At 40.3% G+C, this 17,155-nt stretch overlaps 1 protein-coding gene across 27 annotated transcripts in view; it reads left to right on the top strand.

Moving 5' to 3' along the window:
- The window catches only part of OBSCN (obscurin, cytoskeletal calmodulin and titin-interacting RhoGEF), a 194,343-nt gene that overhangs the window by 140,340 nt on the left and 36,848 nt on the right, over positions 1-17,155 (top strand). For 25 of the 27 annotated variants that reach the window (XM_030007899.1, XM_030007913.1, XM_030007905.1 and 22 more), the window contains 8 exons: positions 333-497; positions 1,866-2,024; positions 3,280-3,457; positions 5,117-5,230; positions 5,929-6,096; positions 6,372-6,474; positions 7,066-7,195; positions 8,343-8,448. In XM_030007899.1, coding sequence (XP_029863759.1) covers positions 333-497; positions 1,866-2,024; positions 3,280-3,457; positions 5,117-5,230; positions 5,929-6,096; positions 6,372-6,474; positions 7,066-7,195; positions 8,343-8,448 — 1,123 coding nt within the window. Of the gene's footprint in view, positions 1-332; positions 498-1,865; positions 2,025-3,279; positions 3,458-5,116; positions 5,231-5,928; positions 6,097-6,371; positions 6,475-7,065; positions 7,196-8,342; positions 8,449-14,728; positions 14,772-17,155 lie in introns of all 27 variants that reach the window. The other 2 variants (XM_030007922.1, XM_030007921.2) reach the window with 1 other exon arrangement.

Genomic DNA, 17,155 nt, shown 5'->3' with positions numbered 1-17,155 from the left:
GTAAGCACAAGAGAAATGCAATGGATACATTTAGGATTGCTTTGGGGTTTTTAGTTTTCAGTCACTGAAGCATATCTGGTATTTGCTTCAACTTTGTCTTTGTCTAATATCAACTGATGTAAGGAAAAGCCAGACTGGCTAGTCAGTGAGGCTGCAGAACGGGTAGGAAAGAGGAGACTTCAGTAGCTAAACAGCACATGGTGAAAGAATGGGATAAGAGTTGCTCAGATGAAAGAGCTGGAACAGATATTGAGAAACTCTTTGGCTATCAAGGAAATGTTTTCGGTTTTTTTTTCTGACCGCCCAGTAACATTTTTTTCATTCACATACAGGAATTAATCCGAAACAAAGCAAGAAATAGCCAAAACTGCACTTTGCTGGAGCAGGCTTATGCTGTTGTGTCTGCACTCACCCGAAGAGCAGAAAACAACCTCCACGTCTCACTCATTGAGAATTACCCAGGGACCTTGGAAAGCCTTGGTGAACCCATCCGACAGGTAACTGGAATTTCTCAGTCAGTATTAGTGCTATGCATGCCGCCTTAGTTTCTAAGTAGCCTTAGGTCCTGCAAGACACTTCTTTAGAAATCATATCTGGAAGAGACTATTTGCTTATTGCCTTTCTTATTGTTCAGAGAGATGGGGCTCCTGGCTTCATTAAGGTTTGAAGCACCAGAGCATAGATGCTTATGGAGCAATTCACACATAATGTAGTTATTGGCCTTTCCAACCTGCTCATCAAACAGGAACAGACTTGTTTTGGGCCCCCAGATGATTTTTAAAGCATTTTCTTTTTTTCTCCTCCTCTCTTATTATTGGCAAGCCACATGGGCCAGCTCCTGGAATTACTGGCATCAGTGGGTTTTCATGTTGATTCCTCAAGTGTTAGAAGCTCACTGGGCCTTTTCAATCTACGTGCTTTCATTTGACACAGTTCTTTCAAAGAGCTTAGTTTGCTGGGATGTCAGTCCAAGGTAGCATAGCATACGTTGCATATGCTCCAAGTGAAAACTTCAGATCAAATTATGGATGTTCTCCCACAGCTGTTCATATATCTTCAGAAGACCTGTGTGCTTCTCCAGGTCTTTTTCATGAAACAGATGTGTGTTTTAGGAGCGCAGAGGAAAGATAAGCCAGCTACTGGGACATTAGTCTGGGACTTTCAGCACCCTTACTCAAATTCCTGTTTCTTTGTAGACTTACTGTGTCATGTTGGGCAAGTCACTTACTCTGCCTGTTTGTATCCTATGTCTTCCATGGGAATCACAGTGTATTGCTGAATGGAGTTGCAAGACTAAATTACAGTGATAGTGAGACCCTCTGGTGGGGATTCATCTATCCACATTTAGACACCTGAAAAAAAAAAAAAAAAAAAAGAGTCCAGTGAATGATACCCCAAGAGCACTTATTTCTCCCTAATGATGCCAAGGGGGAACCCATGTCACTAACTGACCTGTATGTGTGTGAAGGTACGTGAAATGAATGTCCTGCTCTGGTGAAGGAGACCAAGTGAGTGGATAAAATGTCTGTATAACACACAGGGTATAATTTTCCATTATCACTAGTGCTAGTGGACTGTGCCTACCTGACACGAGCTCTGTATTTTTCTGGCAACAAAGAATACCATTTAAAGGTCAAAGTAATGACAACCACTGTGTGCATCCCTGTTGGTGCGGTCAGTCTGATGCATCACCTTTAGCATTAGAAACAGTCTGCTGTGCTGTAACAAACTAGAGACACATAAAGTGACAAAGTAATAGTAAACGTTTGTTTTCTGTTCACTGAAAAATGATGGTGGGACATCATCGTGGTAATTATTCCAGAGTTATCATAATGTGCTGTTCCTTCTTTTTTCCTATCATTCAGGGCCACTTCATTGTGTGGGAAGGAGCTCCAGGAGCTAGAGTGGCATGGAAAGGACACAAAAGACATGTCTTCCTCTTCAAAAATTACATTGTGATCTGCAAACCAAAGCGAGACACAAAGACAGACACCTACAGTTACATCTTTAAGAACATCATGAAGGTCTGACCATCATAACCTCACCTAGAGCATTTCTCTGTCATTGAGAACTTCATGTTTATATCCAGCTTCTGGTCATCTAAATGGGACATTTCACTAATCCTTTGGAGATATTGCTTTGTTTCCAAAAGTTTTTGAACCCCAAGTAGAATCTATGTCTACCCCAAAATCTCTCTGTTAAACCTGTCAGAAACATGTCAGAAACCGTCAGAAGCATGGGTGGATTTTTACGGTGAAGCAATGAGATTACATGCACAAGTGTTTATTCATGTCTGTTAGCTCACTGAGTTAACTGCATAAGTGCACGAAATTTTGCTGTCTATAGTATTTGCTAGCATTTGTAGATCTTTGGTTTTGGCACTCTGTAATGTTGGTAGTAAATTGGAGGAAATGCTGTTTTAGTCATATGCTACATTCCCAGTGGTACTCTCTGCTGGTTATGTCCTTTCCTGACACCAATTCCTGTTTAGAAATGAAAAATTCAAGGGGTTTGACCAGCTCATCTTCAGACATTCAGGGCTCAGGTTAAAACTGCAGGAAACTGCAGAAAGAGTTTTCCCAAGGCAGTAGATGCTCAACTCCAGTAAAAACTAACCAACCAAACAAAAAACCCGTGGAGTCCTTGACCAAGCCCAGTCAGGGCCTTCCAAAAGTCCTTATCACTGTCCTCACTGATATTCACAGGCAGATTTTATTTTCCAAGAAAAAAGGGATGCTTTGTCCAGAGAGTGCCTGCTCTGTAACTTCTTTTCATGTAGCCCCTAACTGTGTTGTTCCTGGGCCCAACAGCGCTGCACTGCAGGGGCAGTGTGTCCCACCCTTGGGATACACTTTAATGCCAGATGTTACTTCCCTGAAATGCGATAATTAGTCCCAGGAAAATGTCTGTTTGGTACCCAGAAAGTGGGGAAAGGATTGCAAAGTGACCCCGGTTGCTGTTCAGCCAAAGCCACGTTGCCTTGCTCATGCAATCTGAAAAATCTTTAAAAGCGGTGTAAATTATCCCTTTTGCTGTTGGAGCATCTAATATAGCTTTAATGGGAATGGCACAACTGATGTCCACCAAAGAGGGCACACATTGGTAGCAGGAGACTTGCTGGTGATTAATAGTTTTTTCCATTTCAAACCTTGATTGAAGACTGTTCTGGTTCACAAAGACTAGATCTGAACTGTCCTAAACTCTGGGTTTTTAGCTGTGGGAAATTCAGCCTTAAGAACACAGGATGTGTGTTGACTTTCTTGTCCTCCTGTCATGCAGCTGAACAACATAGACGTGAACGACCTTGTGGAAGGGGATGACCGGGCGTTTGAGATCTGGCACGAACGGGAAGACTTGGTCCGCAAGTACCTCCTTCAGGCACGTACAGTAAATATCAAGAACTCCTGGGTGAAGGAGATCTGTGGCATACAGCAGCGGATCAGCGAGCCTGTCTGGAGTGAGTATGGCCTGAGATAGCCCAAACCTCTTAGTTTTTTGTTGGGTGGTCTCTCTGATTCAGGAAGGAGATTAGCAAAAGAAGGAGAGAAACCATCTAGGGTCATTTGCCACCTCTTAAACTGAACTAGGGTTAGAGGTTTTTCCTTTAATCGCATCACAGACTGCTGTAAATAACAACGCACGTGACTTGACAGCACGCAATAAGCTTTAACCGGAATAATTATAGCAGTGTTAGGTCCTCCACTTGAGCTGGGGAAGGTATCTTTATCAGGATGGGACAGTGGTGTTTGACTGTCTCCATTTATCATCAAGGGAACCAAGACTGTAGATCACTGAAATGATTAAGTTTACATGACAGAGGTCCCACAGGACCTGTAGAGGTTTTTAGGCAATAGCAGAGCAGATGAGTAACTTTCTAATTACTCTTCAATGTCCGTAAGCCAAGTGTGGAAAACACAGGCTGATGAGCTGAGAAGAGCTGGCTATCCCTGGCCATTTCAACTGGTGTGGGTTGCCTCTGATGGAGGATCAGAATCAGAGACTGAGGTGGTTGCTCAGTTCCCTGTCTTCATATTCATACATTCTTGTCAATAAGCAGAGGACGTTATTTTCCAGCAAAATAGCCCAGAAAATGTGTGTCACTGGAGAAGACAAACACGTTACTAAACTGCTAAAACACAAATTGCAGAGTTGGCACTAGAGATGCCTTTGATCTGGCAGGGATTGCAGAAGGGGAGATGACCACAGGATTTGGTGACAAAGGCCCTGGCCCACTGCATGAAGAGCATCAGACTCCAGTGGGAAAAGCAGTCTCAGGACCTGACCCAGAGTCCTACTGATACCAGTATAAAGCCCCTTGTGACTTTGTTGGGTACCAAATCCTCCACTCGACTTCTGGCTTATATTGCTGTATCTACGCACATAGGATCGCTTTGGATTTTTATCTTGTCATTCAGGCTGCTTCATCCTCGCTGGCATTTGAGATTCCATCAATTTTCTATCCCCAAAATTTATCAGCAGGGCTATTATATCTTTATTGTCCAGGTATAAGCTAGAAATGGTGTTCTTTACAGCGCAAGGAAATTTGGCATCTTAAAATGCCAGAACAGAGTTGGTTTTAGTGTATACACACTGAAAACAAGTCTGGGTGTTTTATTTTTGTGCTTTTAGTGAGGTGTTCTAATGAGGAAGACTATCAGAATAATTTTGCATAGTTTCATATGGTAGTAATAAGTTAAAAAAAAGTCCCTTAACAAAGCATAGATTTTATTGTATGGAGACCAACAGAATACTAGTTTGGATATCAAGGGTGCATTTTAATTGGGGAATTATCTTAACTGTGGCAGCTGTGTTGTGTCTGAATAATGGAGGTACTTATTAAAATCATGGCCTAAAATACTTCCAGATCAGAAACAAATCCCATTTTTTTTTTATGGTCCATCTTTATAGCCAACAACAGACATTTGACAGACTGAATTTAGTCTCAGATAAGCAAGGACAGCATGTCACCTGGAAAGTCATTAGCTGCTAAAATTTTCTGTTCAGCTTTCCATTCTGAACCTCACAGATTTGCAAAAATCTTACTTTGCAGCAGCCATCCTATGTACAGACCCCCCCCCCCCCCCTCCAAACTAACGTGCTTATTCTGATGTTTCAGTACCTCCAGACTTTGAGGAAGAACTGGCAGATTGTACAGCTGAGCTGGGAGAGACAGTCAAGCTGGCTTGCAAAGTTACAGGAGCTCCCAAGCCATCTGTCAGCTGGTACAAAGGTATGAGCGGCAAGTCATGAAGTACATCTTCCAAATTTGTTCTTTGTCTATATTGCTTTGGTTAGTGGGTAATCTAAAAGCTGACCACCTAGAGATACCCAAGGCTAGTCTTAAAGTTAGCTACTAAGCAACCCAGGTAACATAGATCTTCCTATGAGCTAATACACCCTTCTTTCTCAGGTTTGCCTATTAGCCCTTATGAAGCCACATCTTGTGGCAGTTAGACAACTTCTAGTAAATGAACAACTTGTTTGAACTAGCTCAGATGTTTCCATGTCACAGCACAGGCAGCTGTGTGGACATATTCTTTTCCCCAGCATTACTGTATTGCAGAGTAAACAGCTTTGCTATAAGTTCACACCTTGTAAAGATCTGTTCTGCATGTTTACAGTCACTTTGGAGGTGTTCCTGTGGCTAGCAAATCAGAGCTATAACTGCACAGCACATACTCTGGGAAAATTTCACTTTTAAATGAAGATTGATGATGTATGAGGTCCCTCAGCAGTGCTTTGCCCAGGGGGTGTTTTGTAGAGAGCTGGATGAAGATGAAGAACTCATTCCTTAACTACCAACATCAGCTGCAAAAAAGCAAATACAGCTCTCAGTCCTCTCAAGCAGAAAAGCTGGATGAAATTCCCAAGGAGAAAACATAATTGATACTAAGCTATTTAATTTTTTTTTCCCCCTTCGTCTTTAAGATGGAAAGCCTGTGGAGGTGGATCCCCATCACATTATAATAGAAGATCCCGATGGCTCCTGCACATTGATCTTGGACAACCTAACAGGTGTTGACTCAGGACAGTACATGTGCTTTGCTTCCAGTCCTGCTGGAAATGCCAGTACCTTAGGAAAGATCCTTGTTCAAGGTAAAGTTCTGCAGAGATGCATTGTTTTAAAGGGGACTGCTATGTAATACCTTAAACATAAATATTAAGACATCCTAGAAGTTCTGTATAACATCTACTGGGTAATACTTTAAAAAAGTTATTTGATGTACAGGTGCAGTCAGTTGTTCTTAGGTGAAAATATTTGATCTTTAGTGTCTTGTGTGCAGACATCATAAGAATTATCTGGTCAGGAGCACATCCTTTGTATCTGATCATATTTTCAGCTACTAGCTACATTTATCTTTGCTTTGCAGTGCCACCACGGTTTGTGAACAAGGTTAGAAATGCTTATTTTGTCGAGGGTGAAGATGCTCAGTTTACCTGTACTATCGAAGGAGCACCTAGGCCTCAAATCAGGTCAGTTCTTCAAGTCACACTAGAACAAATCCTGTTTTCCTATTTTGCATTGTCAGAAGAGTCTCCTGCCCTTTCTTTCAAGGTTATTACCCTTTCTTCTCTGTGTCTTCCACCTTAACCCCATCCCAATGCTGGCTCCTCCCGATCCCAACATTCCTGAGATTCTCAGCAATTTATTCTAGCTAACATCTGAAAAGAAATACCTACGGATAATACCTGCTATAGGACTGTATCAGATCTAATGCCCTGACAACATTCTATCGTTCCTTTATCCTCCCTGCCTTACACCTGAATTTCTTTCATCAGCAACCAGCCTGGGGTATTCGGACAAAAAGCTCAGCATGGCTTCACGTGATTAGAAGCCCTTTTGCCTATATGAGAATTTCTGAGAAGAATCTCATAAACCTGTGCAGTTTAGTATCCACGTGTGATCTGCCAACCTGTAGACCCATCTTCCAGGATCCAGACTTTTGTCTAATGGTTAACTCCTGGGTTGTTTGCCCACTGGTCTGATAGATGGATCAGTGAGCTGGGGACTTCTTGACACTGCATATTTTTTCCTGGCTTATTCTCAGTGTTTTCCACATGCAGGTGGTACAAAGATGGTGTACTGTTGAAGAACACAAGTAAATACCAGACTTTCAGTGAACCACGGAGTGGCATAATAGTCCTGGTGGTGAAGAACCCTTCCAATGAAGATATGGGACACTATGAATGTGAGGTAAGTTCGGAGAGTTTTAAAGATCTGCTCTCTGACATGACATAGGTAGGAGAATTCATTTTACTGGGAGAGACACATTGCATGAGAATAGTGGCTGAGTAATTGCTGCCGCCTGCCATATCAAAAATGTTTATATAAAGTCAGGTTCTCCTGAACTAGATCTGGATTGTGAACATCCAAAAGCTTCAGAATATTCCGATCTGAGAGTTTGGTGGTTCAAATAATAACTGAGTGAGCTTGTTCTGTAGCTTAAATTCAGATCTGGATCTCTAGAGGTACCTCTTACAAAGTTTAGGACCATTATGACATGACATTTTGTTTCTGGACCGTGTTTAAATTAGGACAGATTCATGCTGCTACAAAGAAACCATCCAAAGTCAAAAGAAAGAAATTAAATCTAAATGGAAGTGTAAACCACGGAAATTTCTGTTTATTTAACAAGCACGCATACGTGGAAGTATCTAATAAATTAAAATAAATGTGCTGTAAAATATTCTCTAAAAATTAGTCATAGTCTACGCATTCATTGTAATAAAATAGTTATAAGCTGTCAAGGCTCAGCAATAAAAAACAGTTGACCTCGATTTAGGAAATTAGCATGGATCAGCTGATCCATGGTAAACGGCTCAGCTCACAGCAACTTCACAGGTATTCCACAGAAATTTTTAGGAAGTTTGATATAATTTAAAGACTTCTAGTAGAATTTTAGCAAAATCATATTACCTTGCACTTGCCATTAGCTAAGATCCCAAGGTCCAGTATTCCCTTGGCTAAGACCCAGTCGATTAATGGATGATAAACAAAAAAACCCTCTTTACTACTTAAATGCCGTACAGCAGGAATCTGTGCCTGTTGGTAGAGACAGAGCTACCTCAGGACCAAGTCACAGGCTGCAGAGCAAACTGCAAATTAACTAAGTTAGCTGATGTGCCGTAACTCGTCTGTGCGAGCCATTTGTGGTAAAGCATTATCCTGAACTCCACTGAGCAGCAATGTGTTCGTTCAAACCCTAGCTTTGCTCTGGAGTCACATCTTTGTCCATTTCTGTTGTCATGTAAATTGCAATGAATTTGTAAGGTAGTATAGGAAGATTTTTATTATACAAAAACACCCTGCGTTTCATTTGGTACTGCATGATTCTCTTTAGCTGGTGAACAGATTAGGGTCTGCAAAAAGTGGAGCAGAACTTTACCATCACAGTGCTGCAGCCCTGACCCAGGAGAGGAGAGGAGACCAAGCCATTACCATAGAAGGTATGATCCTTGACCAGCTCCGTAAGTATGTCAGTGAATTACTCTAAAACCATCTCACTGAGGATCAAGTACATTTGCCATCTTATCCATATTGATTGTCGGTGTACATGTATCTGTATGTCTATTGCGATGTGCATGGGTATACTGCAGCTCAGCTCTATACCCATCACCATCTGTTGATTTCCAAACCTGGCAAATCAACTTCATCATATAATGCTCATAAATGCATTATACGAAAAAGGAGGAGCAAATGAAGGGTATGTCACACCACCACTAGTGCAAGAAAAATGTTCCTATTCCTGTTTGAATATGTGAAAATGTGTGTCAGCCGGGCAGAACATGAGTTACGTACTGCTGAGAAAAAACAGCAGCCAGTAAGTAAAGCTGCAGGCATATTGTGATTGTTTCTGAAATATCACTGAAGACCATCCGGAACGACTGAGAAAGCAGAACTGACAGCAGTATATCCTGAGCAATTCTAGTTCATCCATTATCCAGGACTGTTCAGGTATTACGCACCACATAGTCATAGAGTCTATTCCTTTTTTTAATGCGTGTTTCACCTGAACTGGTAGGGTGACAGCAACAGATTTTACACCCATCCAACACCACATCTCTTTCTTAACACCTTTAGGCTGTGACTGCCTAAAGTTACTGTCTTATCAAAGGGATTTCCACAAGCAGTGTGTTAGACATGCTTGTTATAAACCCATCAGAACTGCGTTTAAATCAGTGGCTACATCTGAGTAAGGAACATCTCGTGGCATAGGAAATTGGTTCTTCGTACATCTTAGAAGTGTCCTTGGCTGGCTGAGCATGGGCCAGCCAGTGCGGTCTCTCTCAAACAGTTCCCAGCAGCAGTTCAGGAGATAATATAGCCAAGGGATGATCTATAATAGATAATAGATAACTTACTGGTTTGGAGGGTAAGAGAGAGGACTAGGATAGGCACAGACCATTCCATGCCAGCAAACCTTGGCGTCAGAAAGCCATCTCAGATGTGGTTAGTGGAGACATGGCCAACAAAAGCCAGAGGTTCCCCAACAGCTGTAGAACCTTCTTTCTTCATCTTCAGTGTTTTCACATTGTCTTGTGATAACAACAGGGGTGCAGGTGTGGTTTTGACAGGGGATAATTGTTATTATCAACATTCACGAAGAGCCGTCAAATACGAAGGCATTCTGACTCAAGAAGCTGCTGAGCAGCAAATGACTGGAAAAATACTCAGGGAAAATGGTACTCCGCTCATATTTTTTTCATTATTTTCTATAGGCCTTTGCTGTTGTCCCTGTCTGAGACGGTGCTGGCCTGGATGCATCTTTGGGCCAGCCCTCTGTAGACACTAATGCTGTATTCTTAGATTAAGAGGATACAGGCACAATAGGATATTAAGATTAGTATTCTGATCTATGTACTTGTTTGTCTTCATTTTATGCTTGTTTTCCTTTTAGTCCTTTCCCAGAGTGCCATCAGATCATTCCAAAATGTTACAGGGAGAATGGTGTTAGTATAGCAACACTATAATTGTTTCAGCAGAATAAAACTCGAAGTACTTGAATGGTTTGTCCTTGCCACACCCTAAAGAGAGAAAAATAAGTTGTATGCAGGATGTAGAGGAACGCAAACAAATCACTTAGGGTGGCATATCTTGATGAAGTTCCCTTGTACCAACACAGAATATGTTATAAAAACAAACAAGGGTTGTAAAACAGTGTTAGGAGCATCGTTCAGCTCTTGGGGTTGCAAATGTATCTCTTCAGCCCCAAATTACTCATCTGCTGTTATTCCTGCAGTCATAAACAAAAAATTTTGTGAGCTTGGTTGAAGAAATATAATTGGAGTTTGCCTGGAAGCTTCAGAAATGTTATGAAATAGGTTTTGGTCTGTGATGTGCAATTGCTTGAACTTGGTAATAGGGAAGGAAATAGATCCCTGAGTCACCTCCAGGGAGAAACAGAGGGAGAGCTGCTTCAGGCCAATGGAGCAAAGAGCAGGCTCATGCATGGAGCAAGAGGATTGTTCTGAGCAGAATCGCATCAGGGGTGCATTCGGCATAATGCACTTGACCGTGGAGGGAATTCGTTGCTTTCTTGAGAACCAATAACCAGCCTTGATCTACCTATGGAAAAATCAGGTTCATCTGGCAAAGAACTGGAGGACAGTTGGATCTCATGAAGGCTTTCTCTTTCCATCCTTACAATCCTTTCTATTTGTGAAAATGGGATTATTTGTAACTTCACCAGGAGGACAACATTACTGCTGTGTGGTACTATTGCAACAGAAAATATATGCTGTGTCTGTTTCCTAGTTCACCTGCACAGTGGGTCTAAGTTTTACCTGATTTATCGTTGGTTCTGCAAAATTACTATTGTCAGAGTCTCCTGAGGCACCCAAGGGGCTTTAGTTGCAACTATTTTATTTTTTATCCTCCTGCCTTTATGTACTGTTTATTATACTGAACCAAACCTACCGTCACAATTTGGGATACCATTAGTACGGTGGTTTACGAGCCCTGACCCGCAGTCAGTGACGGTCCACAGTCCAACACCATGGGTCTCAAAACCAAACTTTTTGTCATTGGGTTTAAATTCACACTGTGGGAATTTGAAGATCCATTGGAAGGACCAAATCCAAAAAGGATGGAAACCACTGGACTAAGGGGTCCCCTTGCGAGCAGCCGCAGCTTGGGCTGCAAGCCTGAAACGCTGAGACCTGCCTTCAGCAACACCCAGTCGCTGCACTGAAGTCAATGGAGAGTTGCTTTCAAAATCCTTTTTCTGTGGATATTGGAAGAATTTTAGCCACTTTTCAAAAAGCGTAACTGAAAGAAGATCCTTCTCTTTGACTTCAAGTTGACTGTCTGCTTTGCACCTTGCTGCTTAACCTACACACGGCAGATCTGGGCTGATGTGCTCTAGCATCCCTTTTTAACATGTTACTATTGTGATTCATTCATCCCAGGCTCACTAACTTGTTCTTTATTTTCAGAAAAACAAAGCCCAGTGTTTTTGAAAGGTCTTGCATCTTCGTATGGGTGGGCAGGTCCAGGACGTAGAATGAGACAGTCAATAGTAGAGGAAGGAGTCAGCTACACAAGTGGAGATAAGCAAAACCATAAAAACACCCAACAGTTACAAACAGGCAACAGGAATCTCTTCAGAGTTTTGCCCTAGATCTCACGCAGAGCTTTGGGCAAGTTATTTAGTTGCCTTGTTTGGTAATATCCACCCTGCAGGGAAAAGTTAAATATTCTGAGGCTCTCAAATGGAAGATTGCTTTAAAACACAGAGGAGCATTAGATCTCTTAGTGCTACCCTTTTACTGAAGAAATAGGGCATAGGATTTTTTCCCCTGACCTTTTTGAAGTTCCCTGGTTAGGCTGATGATTAGGATATTTCTCTTGTTATTTTTATTCTGTTGTCATCATCAGTTAGTCTCATTTTTGGGCTGGCCACAGGGTTTTCGGTGCCAATTCAAGAGAGCACAATCTGCCTTTACAACCATCTCAGTCTCTGCAGGAGTGGAGCCTGTTTGATTTTTTTTTGAGAGAGGTGCAGAACACTTACGTTTCATTCACACGATTTAGGAAACTGTGTTATGTCCATGAATTGCTCATTTTAAGATTAGCTTTAGCAGTTCATGCCAGATTTGTGCATTCCCTGTTGCAGAATAATCTCTGAAGCGTAGCAGAAGAGGGGTGAAAGCAGAGCAGTGCTCCTGTGGTTTATGCCAGCGGCGTGTACTGTGCAGGAAAAATAGGTTTATGCTTCCATGAGTGGAGAAAGCAGACTTAGAGTTTGTAATAAAGGCCATAAACCACCTTTCATCCATTCAGAGCAACAGGAACTGACTTATCATAAATGTTTCATCACTTGTAAGTCAATGATTTAACGTATTAACCAAAGAGGAGTCTAGTCCTATAGAAGCACTGGCTGATCCTAATGCTTACAGCTTTTAACCTGCTTATCAGGGGCTCCTGCTTTGCAAAGCTGTTTTCCTAAAATGCTATTGAACAAGTTGAAATGATAAATCTGGTGCTAAAACGGATGCAGAATATTTTCCTCTCGGGGAAAAAAAAAAAACCCACACATAACCAAACCCAAATTCTCTCATCCTACTTTCATGTGGTTCTATCCTTCATATAAGATTGTTTCAATCCTCCCTCACACCTCGAATAGCACATATAAAATTGATCCGTCACGCACAGTCATCAGGACCTATGTACTATATGCCATTTACAGCATTCTCATCCCAGGCCTGCTGAACTTTTGAATACTGAATCCCTTTGACATCTGCTACGTATAGAAATATTGCAGTGGTGTCATTTGGGAGGACTGCAAGAACAGACATTAATAGAGTAAACATTAAAGAGACTTCCTCTTACAGACTTTGGGGGATTTCATGAAATACTTATTTAATTATCATATAAATACAGTTGTTAAAATAACTGTATAAAACATCTATGTTTAGATGTGTAATCAAATTAACTCCTGTTTACATCAGAACTGATACTCTTGCTGTTTATGGATTAATCTTATTATATTATTTGATGAGATTTTCTAAAAGTTATGTAAAAATTGCACAATATTGATTTAAGGGTTTAAAAATTCGGTGAAAATTTCCAACCTGGGTGCAGTAAATTGTTCAATCACTCACTTCATCTTCTGTCATTGTATAATTATCAGTCCACCATTTAAAAAAGGTTTTCAATTATTTAAAAAATATTAACTAAAGATAGGTAAACGATTATATTGTAATTGTGTTCAGAGGTAAACATTTGAAAGGAATTTTTCCCTTTACTTACCCAGTAAGCTATAAACTCTAATTTCCAAACAGATTTTGTTTAAACCCACCTAATTCTGCAGTAACTCCTTTGACCCTATTGGAAATTATTCCAGATTTTTACATGCATAAATGAGGCAAGGCTCTGCAAAGAAAACATAGAGCTCTAGGTCAGATATCAACATTTGCACAAACTTCTTTTTCATTATGGTGGGATTTGTTGTTTTACCTAGTGGCAGAAGAGGGCCCTTGGAAATTAAGTGGAAGGAAAATTAGGTTAAACTATTCCATCTAACACTGTAAATGTATTTTTAATCTTCAGACAGTGCAGTTTTGGGACACTATTGAAAACATCAGCACTAATCATAAGTTATTTAACAAATAATACAGGTATGACAAGAACTGTTTGTGATTTTACAGATATATTTTGAAGTTGCAGTTCACTTTCAATTATACCAACTGAAAATTACCAGAGCTTATTTATTATAGGCTGGCTGGAAGATTGCAAACCAATTGCTGGACAAATTACTTTGAAATTAAATTAAGGTCTTTTTAGAAACTTAACTAGTTTATTAAATAAAAAGTGGGGCTTTCTCTTGTTTTTTTCTAGATCCCAAACAGGTTCAGCAGTTCAGAGTGTGTTCAAAACAGTCTGGTTCAAACAGTGTCTTAATTTTATTCCAGCAGATAGGATGGGAACTTGCCGAAAACCTCTATTAGCTCTTCAAATGGTATCTTTCTTATTTTAAAAAATGTCAATTTTAAGAAATATTTGCAAAATCATTAAAACATTACTTTTATTTTGTTCTTGATATGCATCAACAACTTCTACTTTGTTATGGGACAAGGGTCAGGAAAAATTGCAATTATAGCAAAAAAGAGATGGAGTAGACTAAATGTATTAGAGGGCTCTCCTGGGTTTCCCAGGGGAGGATTTTTAATGCTGATTTTCTGTACTGATGATAATGATTTTAGTTTCATTGTTATCAGCTTGGATTTTGCATCTAGTCCACAAAAGCTTGGAAACTGTTCCGTGTTTGGGGAAACTCTTTTTCTAGTAAGTGAAACCACCATTTAAAGAATTTCAGCTCTCCAGGATTTTCCAGATCTAGGCATTTTCAGGTTTCTCACACCATCACTAGCTTACTATAGGGGAGAAAAAATTTTTTTTAAAAAAAGACCTTGTTTTCTAGCTTTGACCTGCCAAACAAAAATGTCAGAATCTGATGGTAGAATAAACAGATTTTGCACTATTGTTTTCCACAAGATATTTTATTTCAAAGCTAAATCATTCACTGTTCAGAGAGCACTCTGAATTCTCATTCTTGGTCAGAAACACTAAAGATGTTGCTGGAAATAACCACAGAAAGCATGGATGGGATGGTACAGTTGGTTTTTTTCACTCCAGTTTATTTTGATTAACTGAGCAAAGTTAATTTAATCATTTCAGCTTTTGCCTTTCTTTAACCCCATGCTGTTCATACTGTTTTCTTTGTAGTCACTGAACAAGAGACTAAAGTGCCCAAGAAAACCATCATCATGTAAGTGCTGATTTATTTTTTTTTTTTTTTTTTGGTAACATTTGTGTTTTGCCTTGCTGCCTATGCATGATCCAATAACAAGCTTGTGTTTATTGGCCATGCAAGTGTGTTCATTCCCATACCACCAGATCTCATGGTATTCTGTGCTATGCAAAGTGACCACCTGAAAAATATCTTACTATCCCTTTTCAAAAAATAGCAGCACTGGTGTTAGACACAGCCTGGTTCAGTTTTTTTATGATATTACATGTGAAAAAAATCCACTGAATACTGCTGGAGTTGCACAAGAGTTGAAGAAGGTAGAGTCTGACTCTTAATGTTGGAAAGAAACCAGCCTTGAGAACTGGCTACTTGAAAAAATGTACAAATTTAACAAATATCTCATAGCTTACAGGGATTTCTTCTGGCTTTCTATTTTAAATTCTTCAGGAGAGCCTTTTATGATGAAGCAGAAGGAAGATGCACATTTTTTATCCCCTTCTGTCTCTACATTTCTAATACGAAATTTTGTCCTGGTAATGACCTGGTCTTTTTGGATACTTTGGGCCTGGTTTATATTGGGTGCCTATAACATATAAAGATTAATTGCAGCAAAAAGTAGTACTTTCTCAGTCATGTGTAGACCAGAAGCTCATCAGCCATTAAAACCTTAATGTATCTTCTTGGTTTTAAGTATCATAAACAAATACATAAGAAAATTGTTTCATGTGCTGGAAGGGGAACATTGTCCTTCTGTGGCAGACCTTCAGAGCACCTCCAAGCTATTCAAATAATGCCCTAATAGTAGTAGGTGACTATAAAATGGATATTTTGGGGCAATGCATTCCCTCAAGAGTTGTACTATTGCTAAAATCAGTCCTTGACTTGGACATGATGCTAAAGTTGACTTCTTTTACTTTTGTTAGATGGAGAGGAGGATCTGTGAAATGACAACTAAAATGCAGTTAAGAGTTGCTTACCTTTTGTCTCTTTTATTATTTCCTATGACGACTACTTCTTATGATCCATGACCTTAGCCCATTTGGAGCCAGTGGCGTATAAGAAGACATGTCCCCCCTCCTAGCAGCTTCCACCTTGAGTAGGCAAAGAGCAGACAGGAGAGGCAGGAAGGGGTTCTGCCTTTGCCCCTCTCTCTTGCACAGCAGTTCAGTTAACATCTCCAGTCGTTAGACTTTTTTAGCCTGCAAAGACTAGGAAACAAAGGTGTTTCTGCCTGTACTGTCTTAAGGACCAGGGTTCAGATACCAGTGGGGTAGCTAAACAGAGAAATATTTTTTGATATCACGTTCAGAAACATCCCGAGAAAGTCATGAGCAGGAAGGAATCACTCAGAGCCAGACCATGTCTAAAGCTTAGTAAATCTCATCTTTCTACATCTCTGTGCCTGTAAATCACCTGGAGAGATGCTTTTATTTTATATCACTGCTCCGTCAGCTAATAGTCCTCCTTTTCCCTTTATGATTTCAAATCACAAGCAGCAGCATTAATATTGGTTGATTAAATAATACTAAACTACTACAAAATACCATCAGTTAAGCTGATTTCTAAATTTCTGACATGCAAATTCCATAGACTATTGCTTGGGACAGCTCAAGAAATGATTCCTAAATTAAGGGCTGCAGCCCCCAAAGAGGTTGGTACATTTATGAGTGGGATCTCAGAACAACAGAAATTCCCCTCCTTTTGCTAGTGGATGTGGTCATGAACCCACTAGAGTGGACCTCAGCTGGAACTGGGATAGTGACGGGGTAAAGTTTGGGAACAACTCTCTAAGGGCACATTCCAGCTCTCCTTAATGTATAGCGGGCTGAGGAACAGCAGCAGCTTTGAAACTACTAGCAGAAAATAACAGATAATTTAGAGATGGGATTGAACAATGTCTATATATGGAAATCCCAGACCTCAAAAAGCATTTTAACCTTGCAATGTAGAGCAAAGTCTAGTGCAAGCACTAGGGATTCATTCTCATCTTTATCTAAAATTATTTAGTTTTGTGTAATTCAGAAAGGCACCATGGCCATTATGAAGGCTCTGCATAAACCTTAAAGGTCTATAGCAAAACTGTAGAAAACTTAGGGGAAAGAGTAAAACAGTGGAAATAAGCAGTGGAAGAGAGGGTGCTCTGGAAGAAAAGAAATCTCACTCTAGCTGATCCAGCCCTGGACTTTACCACATCCTCAAAGGGAGAGATTGATGGTGGAAAGAAATCTGATCTCCATAGAAGAAAGCAATACCAGTCTCCAAAAATGAGACCAATAGATGAGAAAGGCTACAGTACATCTAAGAGGATTAGTCTTTCGTGATGGTTACACAAATGCAATAGGAGAAACGGGCTCTCCTTTCACAAGGACTCCTTCCACCCTTCGTTGTATCTCAGTGCAAAA

This window comes from Aquila chrysaetos, chromosome 3 (genome assembly GCF_900496995.4).
Source record: "Aquila chrysaetos chrysaetos chromosome 3, bAquChr1.4, whole genome shotgun sequence".
NCBI classification, from domain to species: Eukaryota; Metazoa; Chordata; class Aves; order Accipitriformes; family Accipitridae; genus Aquila; species Aquila chrysaetos.
This window is presented reverse-complemented; position numbering and strand designations above follow the sequence as displayed.